We start from the raw sequence: 18,351 nt of genomic DNA on the forward strand, positions 1-18,351 counted from the left end.
TGGAGAAAGTTTGATGTCATGAAAACTAGGTTGAGCTCTATTACGCTACAATTCTTTTCAATTACCAGTGGAGAATAAAAAGTTGGAAAAGTCATGTGTGGTAGCTTCAATGTTATCCTTTCGAGTTAGCTGTAATATTTGTGTTAGACATCAGCTATTAATTCTTGTGAACATGACTAGGGAACTCATATTATATGTTAGGAAGGTTTGCATAGACAATTATATTATGATGAAATGATACATATCTCATGAATGATTTGCATCCCAGTAACACCAGAGGTAATGGTATAAGTATAGCTTTAGTGCTTTGCAGACATATGGGATGGAGCATCTCAGTAGTGATGGCAGGGAAATTTCAGCAACTGTCTTAGGTAAAGTAACAAATAAATGCTAATAAAACCTCTGATAATATTGTAGTTTTCTGAAACTTATTAGCTGTTAGCCTTTATAAATTAAAGAATTAAAGAATTATTTAATGACTAGATCATTAACAGAATAGTGTCCAAATGTAAATGATAATTGATAGCATCTTTCTGTCAACTGATTTTCAGTGGCTTTTGATCCCCTAAGAATTCCAGCAACTGAAAGGATACTGATATCTTTGATTATTTAAATCTGATAGAGAGAAAAAAATAATAAAATTATAGAGAAATCCTGTTGTGTGTAATTGCATGAAAATTAATATATGTAATTTTTGGAAATGTGTGTATTAAGTCAGAATGAAACAAAAAGAATGAGAAAATCAAAAACAAACATATGTATTGCAAAGTTCCAGTTAGAAGAAAGCTATTGGCACCGAAAAAGGAGTGGAATGAGAAACAATGAGATAATGGTATACTTGGATAGGGTTTTATGGTTAAAGTATAACAAGATGCCAGTAGTATGTTGCAGGTATACCAGTTGATAAATAGACTTGTTACTAGTCAAGTTGAGGCACTGTGTGTCTCAATAGGAGTTAAATGGCCCAGAATTTACCTGTTTTTGCTCTCTTTTCTGACATCTCTTGTTGTCACAGAAGCTTACACTACATGGTACTAAATTAGAAACAGTTGGAATGGATGCGTTTTGAACACTTGAAATGCTATTGTTAGAATAGCAAACCAGGTGCAAAGTTGATAGATCCTTGATAATCTTGTTTATGATAGTCATTTTTTTTTAATCAATGATTTTTTTTTTCAGTCCAAAAGTAAGCTAAAAGTAGTTTGATAGGATCCTTCTCTGAAGTTGGAAGCCCACACTGAACATGTAATTGTCACAGCCATTGATCTTTTGATTCCTTTGAACATGATGAAAACCAGAGGGGACAAGTAATTTTCCTGTCCATGGTATGGAAAGTAATAAAGAGGGAAACCAGCCATAGGTTTATAAATCACTTCACCCATATTATCTTGATCCACTGGGGTCTAAAATAAAGATAAAACAGCCCAAAATGAAGTATAATTTCAGAAAATAAACAAACATTTAAATAGTTATTATATACATGCAACCATACTTAGTCATGATGTAAAGAGTATTTAGGTTTAAAATCCAAGCATCTGATCAAGGAAGCTGATGTACAGTTTGGAATATCTTTAGCAGTCTCTCATCTCATCTTCTTATATCTGCTGTCACATGCTCTTTGAGTGAGGCCTAAACTTCAATTTAACCCTTTAGCATTCAGATTCTTCTATGAAATGTAATACTTATTCATTCACATTGTTTTAAATTAATAATGCATTATCTTTAAGCTTCAAGTTATTGATGATGTGATTGTTTAATTTTAGAATGACATTGTAGGGTGGTTGTGAGAAACCAGATCTGGCTGGGTTTGAACATAAAACAAGAAGAATATTTGAGCCAGATATGATTAGTTTACATGCTAAAGCATCAAAGAAAGTTGAGATGATTTGACATGAAACTAATGAGATGGATTAAAACAACTTGAAATACTCTTTACAGTAAAACAAAGTATATCATGTTAATATGATGTGTTAATTGAAAGGTTATCTAAAATTCATTAGTTTATTATAATAATTGTAACTGTTGTTGTTTGGCATAAATGTATGTGCTTATCTTTTATCTTTTACTTGTTTCAGTCATTTGACTGTGGTCATGCTGGGGCACTGTCTTGAAGGGTTTTAGACAAACAAATCGACCCCAGGCCTTTTTTATTATTTTTAAAGCTTGGTACTTATTCTATTGTTGTCTTTTGCTGAACTGTTAAGTTATGGGGATGTAAACACACCAACAACATTGTCAAGTGGTGATGGGGGACACACAGATGCAAAGACACACACACATATGATGGGCTTCTTTCAGTTTCCACCTACCAAATCCACTCACAAGGCTTTGATTGGCCCAGGGCTATAAAAGAAAACACTTACTCAAGGTTTCATATAGCTCCTCACCTTCCCATACTCACATGGGTTAGAAGGAATTTTGTTGAGGTACATTTTTTCTAGAGTTGTATTCTTTTATTCTTTTATTCTTTACTTGTTTCAGTCACTTGACTGTGACCATGCTGGAGCACAAATTGACTCAAACAAATCGACTCCAGGACTTATTCTTTGTAAGCCTAGTACTTATTCTATGGGTCTCTTTTGCCGAACCACTAAGCTTGAAGGACGAAAACACACCAACATCAGTTGTCAAGTAATGGCAGGGGGATAAACGCAGACACACACAAACATGAATATATACATACATACATACATACATATATATATATATATATATATATATATATATATATATATATATATATATATATATATATATATGTGTGTGTGTGTGTATATATATATATATATGTGTGTGTGTATATATATAATATATGTATATATATATATATGTATATAATATATATATATATATGTTGGCCTGAGGCTATAGTAGAAGACACTTGCCCAAGGTGCCATACAGTGCGATTGGACCTGGAACCATGTGGCTGGGAAGCAAGCTTCTTGCCATGCCAGTTCTTATTTAAGATTGTAGATTGTAATATAAGAGAGGTTTTGCTTGTATTTCTAGAAAGTCAAGTGACCAGATAGTATCTTGTAGGTAATTTTATTAGGGTTATACTAATTTGCTTATGAATGTTTGTGGTTATGATAATAAATACTTACATTTCCCTGACACGTTACAGGTAATGTCCATGGTTCAATGTCTAGCATTTCCTCTAAATTCACTGGAAAATTTGTGTCATTTTCAGAAAATGGAATTGGTCTCAGTTCTTGAGGCTGGAAAAAAAAATCATTATATTAATTACATAACAAACTCAATCAATGTGGTTAAAGAAGTGTAAAAAATTTAAATATATGATCTTCTATTGGAGTCAAACATCTCCAGAAACATTTAGCCAGATGTCTATCATTGGACATAGGTATCTGTGAAAATACTAGATAATTAAGTCTTAATTAAAATAGTCTTTGAAAAATCATGTTAGATATGTATTGCTTTGTAAGCTCAAGAAATACATGAGAAATTAATGTCAAACTAGGTTTATACAAAAGTGGACAAAATTATTGGGCTGGTAGCTGCAGTTTAATGTGGATAAAATACCTGTTTGATTTGATTGTCATCTGTTGTCAGCTGCACTTGAAGTGCATTGTTGGGTGACCTCTTGGAAATTGGTAATTATAAAATTTTAATTCAAGTTGATATTCATTGACCAACAACAACACTCCATAGAAGCAATACTTAACTTTCTGTATTCTTAAGCTGGTAAAATATAAACCTCACAGCCAAGAAACAGTGCTTAGCCTATTTGAAATAGCATTCCCCAAAAGGCTTGATGTCATTAATGCACATAGAATAAAATTATCTGAACGAATCCAGGAAAATGTTCAATATAAGTGCAGAAGTGGCTGTGTGGTAAGTAGCTTGCTCACCAACCACATGGTTCTGGGTTCAGTCCCACTGTGTGTGACCTTGGGCAAGTGTCTTCTACTTGGGCTGACCAAAGCCTTGTGAGTAGATTTGATAGATGGAAACTGAAAGAAGCCCGTCGTATATATGTATATGTATATATATATATATATATGTATGTGTATATGTTTGTCCCCCCCCCCCCAGCATCGCTTGACAACCAATGCTGGTGTGTTTACGTCCCCGTAACTTAGCGGTTCGGCAAAAGAGACCGATAGAATAAGTACTAGGCTTACAAAGAATAAGTCCTAGGGGTTGATTTGCTCGACTAAAGGTGGTGCTCCAGCATGGCTGCAGTCAAATGACTGAAACAAGTAAAAGAGTAAAGAGAGAGTATCCATTCAACTGTAATCTATAAAAAGTACTTTAGTAAATAAACATTGTCAGCAAATTCACTGATGTGCAAAATTAGTATAGTGCCAGCTGTTCTTCATAATTTTTAGAGTCATTAGCAATTCTCTCTATCTCTCCTCCTCTCTTTCTCATTCCCTGTAACTTGAATGAAGTAAACACTTTTAATGAACTTGTAAAACCAGGTGAGTGGTTCTTCAATGTTCTGAAGTGAGAAATCCCTGGTTTAACTTTGATGTCATGTGTGAGGTTAAAAATATGCTTATTAATCAATACATATAAATTTATTTACAACTAATTCACAAATGTATCAACTCAGCACCTCAGTTAATATGTCCATCTGTCTGTCCATCTGTCCATCTGTCTGTCCATCTGTCCATCTGTCTGTCCATCTATCTATCTTCACAGACATGTTTAAAAAGCAAGGTGTAAAAGAAAACTTTCTCTAAAATGAAATTATAGCATCATACCTTTCAACAGTGTATATAAATTTAGTATGATATACAGATGGCGATTTTAATTTAATCTTGTTTCTATTGCAGTCATGGAGTTACTACAATTTTTATTAATTATTACAAAGTATTACTTTTCATCATTTTTAATAATTTTCTTAATATGCATGTTGATGTATGTACATGTATGTATTATACATGCATATATGTGTATGCATGTTAGTAATTATGTATGTACATATAAATATTTTTTGCATTTTTATATTAGATTCATATATTGCTGCATGATTTTATATCAAAAAAATAAATTTTATATAAATTTTATGCTTTCATGTATTATTATTATAACCTTCTCATCACACTCCCCATACAGTTTATTACTATATTCTTAGAAGTACCATTGATAGGAAGAATAAAAATGTAAAGAGAATATGGAGATATTGATAAGATTTAAAACAAAGAAAACAAGTAATGAGGACAAGTAATAAAAAGAATAAAAGTACAGACTAAAGCTATAAGACCACCATAGGAGTTATTGCCTGATATTAAACTAATTAGGGTTGAAATTAAATAAAATCATTAAAAAATAAGTTATTGATCATACAGGAAAAATTTAAGCAGGATGCTATTAAGATATAGATAACACTTTTTATACAATCACCTGTTATAATGCTGGAGAAACACAAAGAATAAGAATGCTATCTCTGACTCTGTTAAAATTAGGTATGTTAGTTAAATGGAATTTTCAAGAAAGTTTTATTGAATTGTTTGGAAACAAGCATAATAATTTGTTATGCTTGTTAATTACAGCTGATCTATACCTGAAAATTTCAAGAGCTTCCATTGAGCATAAATTACAGCCACCTTCTGTGTATGGGAGTGATGTATGGATATAACTGACCATAAAATTGAGTAGTCATTATTGCTCTTTTTGAGATCCAAGATAAATTTAGTTTGGAAGATGCTCAGAGCTTTCCTTTTATTATAAAAGAGATGTATATGATAAGGAAATCTAAATTTGAATTTAGATATGGCACTTCTGCAATAATGAACTTTATCTGCTGTTTTAACAGAACATTTATGAACTAAATTATTTCTAAGCAATTGGTTATTTGAAGGGCATATATTTTGATCCCCATAGTTACACATACTATTAGGATTACTATCTGAAGAGACACTGGATATTGCATTTGTATTATTGCTGTTGCTAAGAGAGGGAAATTAAAAGTACACACCTTATTATTAAACCTATTTAATTTATCGTTAACAGTTGCTATCTTACTAGCTAAAGTAAGCATTATAGAATACACAAACTTCTCTGTATACCCATTAAAGATTTTACTATGCTTACTAGGAGTTCAATGCTTCTCCAAAGCCCTATAGAAAATTTCAGGATAATCTGAGACTACATTAATTCCAAAAAAGCAAGAAGGGGCTTAAACCATGTAATGTTTTCTATGTAACTTTCTTCTGCCAGTTTATTGTTTTAAGAGTAGTGGGGATAATCCTAGATTCAATCATTCTTGTGCTTTCTTAGAATGTGCAATAAATACCATCTGACTTATTATATTTATATTCAATCTTTCAACTCCTAGTAGGTTGAGGCCTGATTCTTGATTTGTCTAGATTTGGCACAGGCTTCACCATGTGACAAGTAATATTCCTAGTGATGCCTTTTATAGTAGTTAATGCTTCCAAGATGAGCTGAATACAACCCCCTATCCTGTCATTAGGGTCATACTTTCTATACCTATGTTTGTGGAGAAATGTGTATCACCTAACTTAAAATTAGATGATAACATTTACATGAAGAAAAGAAAGGATGTAAACCAGATCACATTGTGATGGCATTATCTTTTTTGGAGGGTTTGGTTTGGAGTGTATGTGATCTCTTTAAGTTTGCTTGCCACAAGAGCAGTATCATATCATGATAGTGGGGAGTGGACACAAAATCCTTCTGCTCATTCCTTTAATTAGTTTCTTAAATGCCATGGTTGGGCAGTAATAACATTTTCTCTTTTCTGAAAAGCTTTACACAAAGAACTTCTGTAACAGTTATTGTTTTTTTAGCATTGTTCAACTTAACAACCCCATCTGTTAAATGCATGGCATTAGTACCTTTACACAAAAAAGTCTAACATAATTTGTTGGTATGATATTCATTAATCTATCTGCTTGTCTGTCTGTATATCTATCTATCTATCTATCTATCTATCTATCTATCTATCTATCTATCTATCTATCTATCTATCTATCTATCTATCTATCTATCTATCTATCTATCCATCTATCCATCCATCCATCCATCCATCCATCCATCCATCCATCCATCCATCCAACCATCCATCCATCTATTTGTCTTGTCTATTTATCTATCTCTTCATAGATATATGTGTGTGTGTGTAATCTGTATATATACTTAATGTAGTTACAAACTGTTGAACAGCAATAGAGACCAGTAGTGGCAGTGGCAAGTAGCATTCCTTAATCTGGGATTCTGGCTTTCTTTTAGCTTCCTCAGTAGTAAATATCCACTAGTACCAAATGCCAAGCAAACATATTTATACACGCACACATACTCACACACACACACACACACACACACACACACACACAGGTACATACACACACACATGCATGCGTGCACACACACACACACACACACACACACACAGGTACATACACACACACATGCATGCGTGCACACACACACACACACACACAAACATAATATGTGTATGTATACAGAATAGGTTGCCACTTAATAGTTTCCACCTACCAAATTCATACACACAGTATTAGTCAAAACAGTGCTGTAGTTGAAAATAACTCAGTTTGTGGGGTGCAGTGGGACTGAACCCTAGGACCATGTGGCTACAAAGCAAATTTGTCAACCACATGTTTATATGGGGAATAAAATCATTTTCAGTAATAGGGAACCCAGTACAAAAATGTAGATTCTAATAGTTATATTCAAAAGCTGGACTGATCATTGATTGTACTGCATCTGAGAGTTTCATCATCCATCAGGTAACCACGTAAATATTTTTTTATGCAGTGAATATTGGAATAATAATAAAGAAGAAAGTCAATTTTAAATAATCTTTGAATTATTACTGACGTGTCTATATTTACTCTTCTTTATAAAACTATATTAAAAATTTAAACTGCTAAAATAACATTTATGTATATATTTTCTTTTCATTTTTTTCATGTTGCATAACATGCAATATATCCATAGTTTATGAAAGTGTTCAAAGGTAAGACATAAATGATTGTTAAACATTATAAGTTAAACCAAAGTCAGTTATTAATATCTTAAAATACATTTCTATTTTAGATATTTATCTTACTAAAATACAGTTATATTTTTGATATCAAGTTTTATGAAGCAAGACCAGCTATAAGTAAAGAGACTGCAACTTCCTCAAATCATTACCACCTTGTGTGTATGCGTTTGTATGGTTTTTCTTTGAGATTAATTTAAGTTCTTCTTGAGAGAGTTCAAGCCCATCACTAACAAAGTGACAAGACTTTTTGAGTTAAGAGAGTTCCTGGTGTTTGTAGTTATGTGGTTGAGTATTTTTCTTCAGAACCATTACTTTTCTTTCATCACATGCTGATGGAGTGGTGCTGCTGGTTGCTACAGTCAGGAGACTGGGTGGCTACTCACTTATTTCCAAGATAAAGATGAGGTGATATCCAACATTACCAAAGCTGTGATTGATAGTGCTCTTGAAACTGGGGCTTTCTTTCTAATTTCCTTTCCTAGTTTTTCTGTTTCTTTGGAGGAAATAATCTCTCAAGTGATTTTTACTGTTACATGTGTAACAATTAGGCCTTCTTCTCAGTACCATCAGTCTCATATCCTTTGCCTCACTGCCTTCAACTGTGTGCAGTCTTGATATGATCTTGTAGCCTTTGGAGGTCAATAGGTCTTGCAAATGACCCTGTTTCCTTAAACCAAATGGTCTCTTCATCAAATGTGTTTTAACTTCCTGTCTATACTGCAATACAAAAGTGACAGATCCACACAATTTCCAGTGTCTCTTCTTGTCCTCCTTGTATTTCTTTTCCCCATATACAAGTGTATGGGTGGAGGTATATCAAGTTATTTCAGTCTATATTTCTGGTTGAATCTTTGTTCTTGAAAGTGCAGCAGACCAATACCATAACCCTCTCCAGTTTTGATTGAGAGAATTTCTCCTTGAAATTTCTTACTGAGTCTATTCTAACTCCTGTTTTAACCATTTAAAACATAGGTGTAGTATTTTTTCTCTTCAATCTCTCCTGGATTAGAGTCTACAGTAAAGAGATACTTGACAAAATTCTCCAAATTAATTCTTCTTTTTCTCTTGGAATTTGTGTTAAATCTAAAACTCCTTTCTTATTCTTAAAATTCTTAAAAATGTAAGAAACACAAATAATTACAAGGAATAAATGGAAAAAAAAAGTGTAATCAACCATGCAGTAATTAAAACTAGATAATATATGTAACGTTTTTAATTTTCACTGCCCAGATTACATCTTTTTATGTATCAGCTCTACAGCTATGTATTACTTAATGCTAGTAATTCCAGCATCTTCTTTGATCAGTTTGAGCAAAGAAGAGCCTAAAAGTCTGTAATATACTGTACAAATGGCTCCCAGTTTCTTCTCACAATTTCTCTAATTTCATTTGTTATCTCTACCGTACGCCAAATGTTTTCAATCATTGTTAGCTTCTACATATCTTACATCTTGCTTTAAAGATATCCTACTTCACATTTCCTCAAAGTGGTTATCCTTATTGACTTCTATGTACTCAGCTTCACTGGATTATCACACTTCTACCACTATGCTGCTACTGCAGAAACTGAAACAATGTTTGCTTTCTGAAGTATTTACATATTAGTATTTACTGTTAGTATTTACATATTCTTGCATCCCTAACAGTTTTGCCAATCCAACTAGGCACTTCAGAGAGAGCTTATATCTCCCTCAGAATTCTTTAGTCTCTTCTGAAACATTTCCCAATTTTTTTATCATTCAGTAAGTTCCTCTGCTATGTAACTCTCTAGAGGTCTCTTGCCTTTGGGAAATTTGGTGGCATTGGCATCAACAAAACCTGTAACTATATCAGGTATAAAAACACTCTGGACTAAGACATTTTCTCAGCTTGCATTTTTATCATTTTGGCTCAGAAACCTTCTTGCTTCTTGTCAAACTATAACTTTGCAACATGTTACGTCAGTAAGGTCTTCAATTCACATTTTATCAACTGAAGGTTCAGCCACATCAGTCAGTTTCTCCTTCAGCACAATAACCACATGAAGACAATCTTTTACTCTGTCTTCACTTCTGCTTCTATACTCCTAAACATGTAAAGCTAAGCATATACTGCTTCCATAAATGGAGAATTTTAAAACATTATTAAAGTTTGTATGGATGGATGGTGGGGAGGCATGATATTCCAGCTTGGTTCAGTAATACAAACACTCAATCTCAATTCATATCCAAGAAACAAATGTATATCTCCCCTTCCAAAATCAAGAACATTTCATACTTAGACCTAACAAAGCCTCTATAAAAGCTTGGCCTAGCAATCTCTCACAACCTCCTGCAATTTGGGACTGATTGGCAAGTATTCACTCACCAACATCCTCCAATTTCTAGCTTAGAGATATGCTGTTCTTACTTTCATCTCTACCTCTTCTTTTGTTACTACAACTGTCCCTGCTCTTCTGAACAAATGTCTGCATACCTCTACCTAGGGCTGTTGGTGCCCTGGGCAAGCTGAACTTTGGCATGTACAAGCTCACAGTCATGGAAATTCCCTTGTCTTTGTTACACCCTCCTTGGCACCCCCTAGCACATGGCACTCCAGTACCTTGAGCCTGCCCTGCCTCAGGCCACTTAATCTTCCCATCTTTCATCCCCCTTTTTTTTTCAACCTTACAGTGCCTCACCACCTGCTAAACATTTTGTCTAGTTCTTCTTCCTCATGTTGAAACCCCTTGGAATTCACACAACATATGATTTTTCTGCAGGGACCAACCTACATATATTCAGGTTGAACATCAACCACATCAATCTCACAAAGGACGATGCGTTTGTGCAGTTGCTCAACCTGCTTAAAATAGCATCAAAATCTCCCTCAAATCTCACTCTACAATCATAAAAACAGGAATGGCACATTAGTTTTTATGCCTGGGTTTAATTATTCTACAATGTTTTCTGGTTATGTCAATAATCTGATTGATTTGCTTCCCAATTTAAAGTATACCTAATGCCAAAAACTATAAGTCACACCCACATAAATCTTCTACATTTGTTTTTTATCTGCATAGAAACTAGCTGACACATTTATACATTTCACATTTTATACAAAAATCACTGACATCTCTTCTAGCAGAGATGTGTAGGTGCAATTTTTTCTTAACCCTTTCATTCAATCAACTTTGATTCAGAATTCAGAATCTGAAAAGAGGAAAGTTGTTACTTTTTGATGTGTAGAGATGAGATTGCTTCTTTCACATACTAAAACTCAATACTAAACTTACATTTATTTTAAACACAAAACTGAATTTTTACAATAATAACAATAAAAATGAAATACACTCCTTACCAAGCGTAAAGTAAGTACTAGACATGGGGATTGGTTTTCACTTGGGTTGTATCCAAAAGTATTTCCCTTGACACATAGATCCCCAGCCCTTTTAAGGGGAAATCGGCACACTTTATCCACAAATGGACTGCATGTCATTAAACCATGGCATTTTATAAACTTGTCAGTTGCTTGTTTCTCCTCCTTGTAAGCTACAAAAGAAAAGAAAATTAATATATATTGGAAAAAATTCCTTCATCTCCAGAACAAAGTGCATTATTGATTAAATCTTTTGATAGCAACCAGTCTGTGGCTGTTGCGGCCATATAACAGCAACTCTCTCATTTGATAATGTTCATATTTAAATCAAAACTTTCCATCATAATTTTATGTAAAAATCTTTTAAGATATATTCCAACTCCCATGTTTAGATACATTCTAAATCCCTCCAAATTTTTGATTATTTTCAAACTCAATAGAAAATAGAAATAATACATTTCATTAGAAATATGGTCATGAACTCAAGATATAGAAGTAGATTAGATGAACTGACACTACTGAAACACTTAACAATTAGTCTTACTGATTAGTAATGTAGTAATCTAGTTAGACTGATTTAATTAAGAGTTGTCAAATCCATGAAGTTGTAAAAATTAGTTCTTTACAGAACATTTTTAGATAGAGTATTTTTAGATAGAGTCCGGCATACAAATTTAGGGATACATTCAAACATGATGGTCATCTGCTCCTTCAGAGCTTGACCTGTTCTTGTAGCTATAATTGCTTGAATTCATTGGTGGAGGATTCGCTGGTCACAGAGTGAGGCGACTGTTGTTGTCGCTAGTTCTAATTCATTGTAAAGCAAATACCACCATGAGTGATATCCAAACTACAGTGGGGGAAGGCAAGTCACTGGATTTGGTTAAAAAGAAATGATGAGCAATGATTAGAAGAATATTGAGCAAAACCTAATAACCAGTTGATCTAGCAAGTGGGACTTCATTTCAGTGAGGTGGGCTGGTGTGCAATGATGTTGAGAAAAAGGCCCCAAAATGGTGCGCATTCTCCCCTGATGACCCTATAAACTTGCTAGCATCCAGTGTCTAGAGCTCTCAACTGGTAGCACTTCCATCTGCAAATATTTTCCCAAAAATCTGAAATGGCTTTTGAATCCTGATAAATGGCAGCAATGTCTCAGTTTCAACATTGGCTCCTTTTTCTGCTTGTTTATTGAGAATGTTTAAATTGCACTTCAATCCTCCATGTGACTTGCAGGTTTTACAATAGACATTACATTAAAACTAGTTATCAGCAATGAAATTCCAATAGTTCATGTATGCCTTACCCACATGGTCATACTGGTGTGATATCAAACCAGCGTGAGATATGCATACTTTTGTGCATAAAGAACATTTAAAGAATGAATGAGAAACTCATACATACATACACACACATACACACACACACACACACACACACCACACACACACACACACACACACACACACACATATATACATACATACATATATGCATACACACATATGTATTGTGTGCGTGAGAGGGAGAGAGAGAAAGATATGAAGAGAAGAAACATTCATATTAAGATGGTAGAAATCTTTTCTTTCACTTTAAAAAAGAAACAAGTCTATGCAAAATACTACACAGATCTTTAATTATTTTGTTATGGTTATGAATAAGCCATTCAGAAATTTAGTTTTGTTGCTTTTTTCCTTCTTTTGGAAGCTGAAATAAACAAATAATAGAAGGCAGAAATTCTAAAATAGTAAAATGAACTGACCTTCCAGGAATTCATCGAGTTGAGTCATGTAGTTTTCTATTGATTCATCACTCTCCTTAAGGTGTATTAATCCTCCAACTGGCTTTGGATGGGCAAATAAACCTACAGAAAAAAAAACATTAAGAGTTTCAATGAAAATAAAATATCATACATATATAAATAAATATATATATATACATATGTGTGTGTGCGCGTGTGTGTGTGTGTATATATATATATATATATATATATATATGATAAATCTCTGAACGAGGTATAAACAGTAGCTGCATGACAATGTGAAGTATATTTGCCATCTAAATATGGCTAACCACTAAGGGTGGATGTTACTGTAGCTTGTAGCACTAGGAGAACATCTCCAGCTGGTTATTGACACACTTTCTGTGCCCTATCGGTATTTGCAAAGGGAGGTCATCCTTCCCTCGTCAACCTAAGTGATACGCACAGATAGTGTGTCAATAGCCAGCTGAAGAAGATGTTCTCTTGGAACTACAGTAACATCCACCCTTAGTGGTTAACCATATTTAGATGGCAAATATACTTCACATTGTTGTGCAGTTACTGTCTATACCTCGTTCAGAGATTTATTATTGCTTGTATACACTTTTTCAAGATCAGTGATGAAAAGTCACTGGAAAAAGGATATATGTATTTGCATTGGGACCCTTCCATCATAAACCGGTGATTGTCGTGCACGAAAGTGTTTGTGTCGGTTTTTCGGATTTGTGGTTGTGAGTTGAATTTTTTTGATTATTGTTGTTGAAAACTGTTGCGTCGTGTTGAATTGTTGAATTCTTTGTTGGGTATGCAAGCCCAGACTTATGCGGGAGCAGCAGGCAAAAGCCTGGCTGCAAACGAATTACAGTTAAAAGAAATAATTATCGAGAAAGAAAATCTGAGGAAATACTACGACAGCTTCAAGAAGGAAGGAGACTGTCTGAGGGTTACAGCACCTGAAGATGAAGTGAAAAAAGCGGAGAAAAAATCTATAACATACAGAACATGGAATGTGATCTCAAAAAGAATAGAAGTAGCAGAAGTAGAAGAGATTGAAAAATATCTACAAGAAATTAAAGGAAGAACTACCTTCTACAATAGAGGTAGAAAATACACTACGGTAGACGTTCGCTTCGAAAATGAAGATGAAGTGAAAAGGAACGCAACGACAGTGTTGAGATCTGAAAAATGGGTTTTACTCCCTAGTTATTGTGGAAAAAGAGTGGTGAGGATACGAATAAGCAAAATCCCACTGGAACTTGATACCGAAAGAATAGTAGCTGCAATAATCTACAACTGCAAGGAGAACGTGGACATACTTAAGGTGGAAAATTCGAATGAAATAAACTAGTGGGGTTATGCAGTGGAAGCTTTAGTCCACATAACCATGCCAGATTTGTATAACATCCCGGAGGAGTTGGTGTTCCTCAATGAGACACCACTGAGAGTTGTGGTGGAGGGGAGACCTCCAGTGTTTTATAAATGTAAGAGCAGAGGGCACATGGAGGATGTGTGTCCTCAAGGAGAAATACAAGAGAAGAAGATAACACTGGAGGAAGCAATAAGAGCTTTGACAGAGGATTTAGGAGATAATATGGAAAGTGACGACGAGTTAGTGAAGGAGAAAGAAGAGGAAAGAACAGAAGAAAAAGAGGATAGAAAGTTAATACGGGTGGAATTACCACCCAAAACCAAAAAAAGAAAAAAACTAAAAAGAAGTATGCTGACGAGTAGAGGATCGAACACACAAAGGGAGAGATACAGCAACTAAAGTGAGTGAAGGTTCAAGGCGAGAGAAATGGGAAAAATGGTCAGCAAAAGTGGAAGAATGTCTGAAAGTATGCAAGGAAGGAGGAAGACCAAAAGGAAAGAATCTCAGAGCTGTAATATTGTACACAGAAGATAAAGAAATTGAGAAAAAATTAGCGATAATGAAAAATCAAACGAGAGTGAAATTGAACCCGAGGATATAAGCTAAGCAAATAAAGGCTGTAATAATGGAAAAAGAGACGGTAAATAAATTAATAAATTTGTTTTCAGATACAGCTGTAACCATAGCGCATTATGTTCGATATGACAGTTTGCCCGGAGTTATAGAGCAAGATGAATTACTCATTTACATTACTGACGAACACCCCAGATAGTATAACCATAATTGTAAATGAAACTGCGAGCTTTGGGGGGGGGCTTGTAAGCCATTTCATTTAATTCATTGTTAATATTTCATTTCATATCATCCTTTCTGTATTTTTGTTATATGTACCCTCTTCAGTCAGGCCATTGTGCCTATAATAAAGAGAAAGGTGATTGTCATGCGCTGATGACGGGTCAATACCCAGAAACTGAAGTCTGTGTGTATCACTTAGGTTGACGAGGGAAGGATGACCTCCCTTTGCAAATACTGATAGGGCACAGAAAGTGTGTCAATAGCCAGCTGGAGAAGATGTTCTCCTGGGGCTACAAGCTACAGTAACATCCACCCTTAGTGGTTAGTCATATTTAGATGGCAAATATATATATATATAATATAATGTAACCATGTGTGTATTGTTGGCAATTTTCTTCCTCTGTCTTCCCTTCCTTTGGTCTTTCCTTGATTTCTGAAGAAGCGCTTTGCTTGAAACGTTAAATCCTCTTTCCTTCCTTTCCTGAGTGTCCAATAATACAGTACTTGTACCATGTCCTCGCGTTATTGTTTTTCTTGTTTGTTCTTCTTTGTTTGGATTCACTATATATAATATATATATACAGGCACAGGAGTGGCTGTGCAGTAAGTAGCTTGCTTACCAACTACATGGTTCCAGGTTCAGTCCCACTGCATGAAACCTTGGGCAAATGTCTTCTATAGCCTTGGGCCGACCAAAGCCTTGTGAGTGGATTTGGTAGGCGGAAACTGAAAGAAGCCTGTCATGTGTATATATATATATATCTCTCTATATATAAACGGCAGTTTGTCTGTGCGTGTTTCTGTGTGTCTGTTTGCTTGTACCCTCACCCTGACCACGGCTTTCAACCGATTCTGATGAAACTTGACACACACATAGCCCAATGTCATAATTCAAAACTAACGCAGCGAAAATTTTGAAAAGTTCCTCCAGTTCTGAAAAAGAACGATAAATTCGACATGGGGTCGAGAATCAGAAACACGAACCACAAACTGTCTAGGGGACGCAACTTCACCTTTTTTATATCTCAAAAAAAATTTACCATCATTTTTTTCCATTTTTTTGCTATTTTTTGGCTATAACTCTCTAAAAATGCTTTATAGTTATTTCCCTTACAAACCTGAGCAACGCCGGGTGATACTGCTAGTATATATATATATGTGTGTGTGTGTGTGTGTGTGTGTATGTGTATGTGAATGTGTTTGTCCCCCACAACCGTTGCTTGAAAACCATTATTGGTGTGTTTATGTCCCCATAACTTAGTGGTCCGGCTAAGTACTAGAATAAGTACTAGGTTTCCAAAGAATAAATCCTGGGGTCGACTAAAGGTGGTGCTCCAGTATGGGTACAGTCAAATTACCGAAACAAATAAAATAAAAAATAAAAGAAGAAATATGTATATAATATATAGGCGCAGGAGTGGCTGTGTGGTAGGTAGCTTGTTTACCAACCACATAGTTCCAGGTTCAATCCCACTGCATGGCACCTTGGGCATGTGTCTTCTACTATAGCCTCGGGCCGACCAAAGCCTTGTGAGTGGATTTGGTAGACGGAAACTGAAAGAAGCCCGTTGTATATATGTATTTATATATATGCGTGTGTGTGTGTTTGTGTCTGTGTTTGTCCTCCTAGCATTGCTTGACAACCGATGCTGGTGTGTTTATGTCCCCGTTACTTAGCGGTTCGGCAAAAGAGACCGATAGAATAAGTATTGGGCTTGCAAAAGAATAAGTCCTAGGGGTCGAGTTGCTCGATTAAAGGCGGTGCTCCAGCATGGCCGCAGTCAAATGACTGAAACAAGTAAAAGAATAAAAAAAGAAAGAATATATATATATATATATATATATATATATATATATTAACCATACATACTTGATGTACACAGCTTGTGTGTTTGCAGATAGGTTGTGATTAGGCATGTTGGAGATTACTTCCTCAAAGTGCCTGGTATTAAAACACTTGGAAATCATGGACAGACAAGATAACTCATCCTAAATCCCATTCAGCAGTGATGGACATTGATGTTTTGCCATTTTTGTGGCTTATCAACATCACTTATCAAAACCAAAATAGAAGTCAATTGCAAAACCAGTCTATGGCTTATATGCATACTGTGTGAAATCTATGTGCTGGTACGCCCCAACAATGCATACATCATAAGAATAAATTTAAATATGAAATAGAAGCAGTGCAAGAGTGATAAACATTATTGACCACATATACTTAACATATACTTAGGGAGGCGCAATGTCCCAGTGGTTAGGGCAGCAGACTCATGGTTGGAGGATCGTGGTTTCGATTCCCAGACCGGGCATTGTGTGTGTTTATTGAGCGAAAATACCTAAAGCTCCATGAGGCTCCGGCAGGGGGTGCTGGTGAACCCTGCTGTACTCTTTCACCACAACTTTCTCTCACTCTTTCTTCCTGTTTCTGTTGTACCTGTATTTCAAAGGGCCAGCCTGGTCATGCTCTGTGTCATGCTGAATCTCCTCGAGAACTACGTTAAGGGTACATGTGTCTGTGGAGTGCTCAGCCACTTGCACGTTAATTTCATGATCAAGCTGTTCCATTGATCAGATCAACTGGAACACTCGTCGTCGTAACCGACGGAGTGCCACCATGTATACACGCATACATGTGTAAATAAATGTGTCTGAGTATGTTTGTGTATAAAGAGAAACTGTAATAACGATTTTAAAAGCCTTCATTCCAAATTATATTTTATTTTGACAGTTTAAGTTGAAAGTGCATCAATTGAAACTCTAATTATAAAACAAGAGAAATAAATAATATTGACATGATATGATGAATTTTTCAGGAAAAACGCTGAGATAATTTTTCATTTATTTTATTTGTTATATTTTTGTAATGAAACTATAGCATAAACCTTGATTATTTTTCCTAAAATATTGAACTGTCAGTCATAAACTGTTCATTCCTTACAAAAGGTATTCTTTCACTTCTCACTTCTTTATTTTTTTCACTTCTTACTTTCTTGATGATGAACTAGAGCATATTACATGTACTGTTAACATTCTTACCAACAGAACATCTTAATTTTATTTATCTCTGATTACTTACTTTACTTTATAC

General features: G+C 34.8%; 1 protein-coding gene across 1 annotated transcript in view; it reads right to left on the reverse strand.

The window, feature by feature from the left end:
- LOC115222239 (sodium/potassium-transporting ATPase subunit beta-like) overlaps nt 1-18,351 on the reverse strand; it is a 113,917-nt gene that overhangs the window by 1,112 nt on the left and 94,454 nt on the right. Inside the window, exons 2-5 of the mRNA XM_029792398.2 lie at nt 13,097-13,198; nt 11,317-11,507; nt 3,105-3,218; nt 1-1,403 (exon numbers count right to left, since the gene is read on the reverse strand). The exon at nt 1-1,403 is cut by the window's left edge and continues 1,112 nt beyond it. Of these exons, the coding sequence (XP_029648258.1) occupies nt 1,176-1,403; nt 3,105-3,218; nt 11,317-11,507; nt 13,097-13,198 (635 nt within the window). The 3' untranslated portion in view covers nt 1-1,175. The remainder of the gene's footprint in view (nt 1,404-3,104; nt 3,219-11,316; nt 11,508-13,096; nt 13,199-18,351) is intronic.

The sequence above is a fragment of the Octopus sinensis genome, linkage group LG19 (genome assembly GCF_006345805.1).
Source record: "Octopus sinensis linkage group LG19, ASM634580v1, whole genome shotgun sequence".
NCBI classification, from domain to species: Eukaryota; Metazoa; Mollusca; class Cephalopoda; order Octopoda; family Octopodidae; genus Octopus; species Octopus sinensis.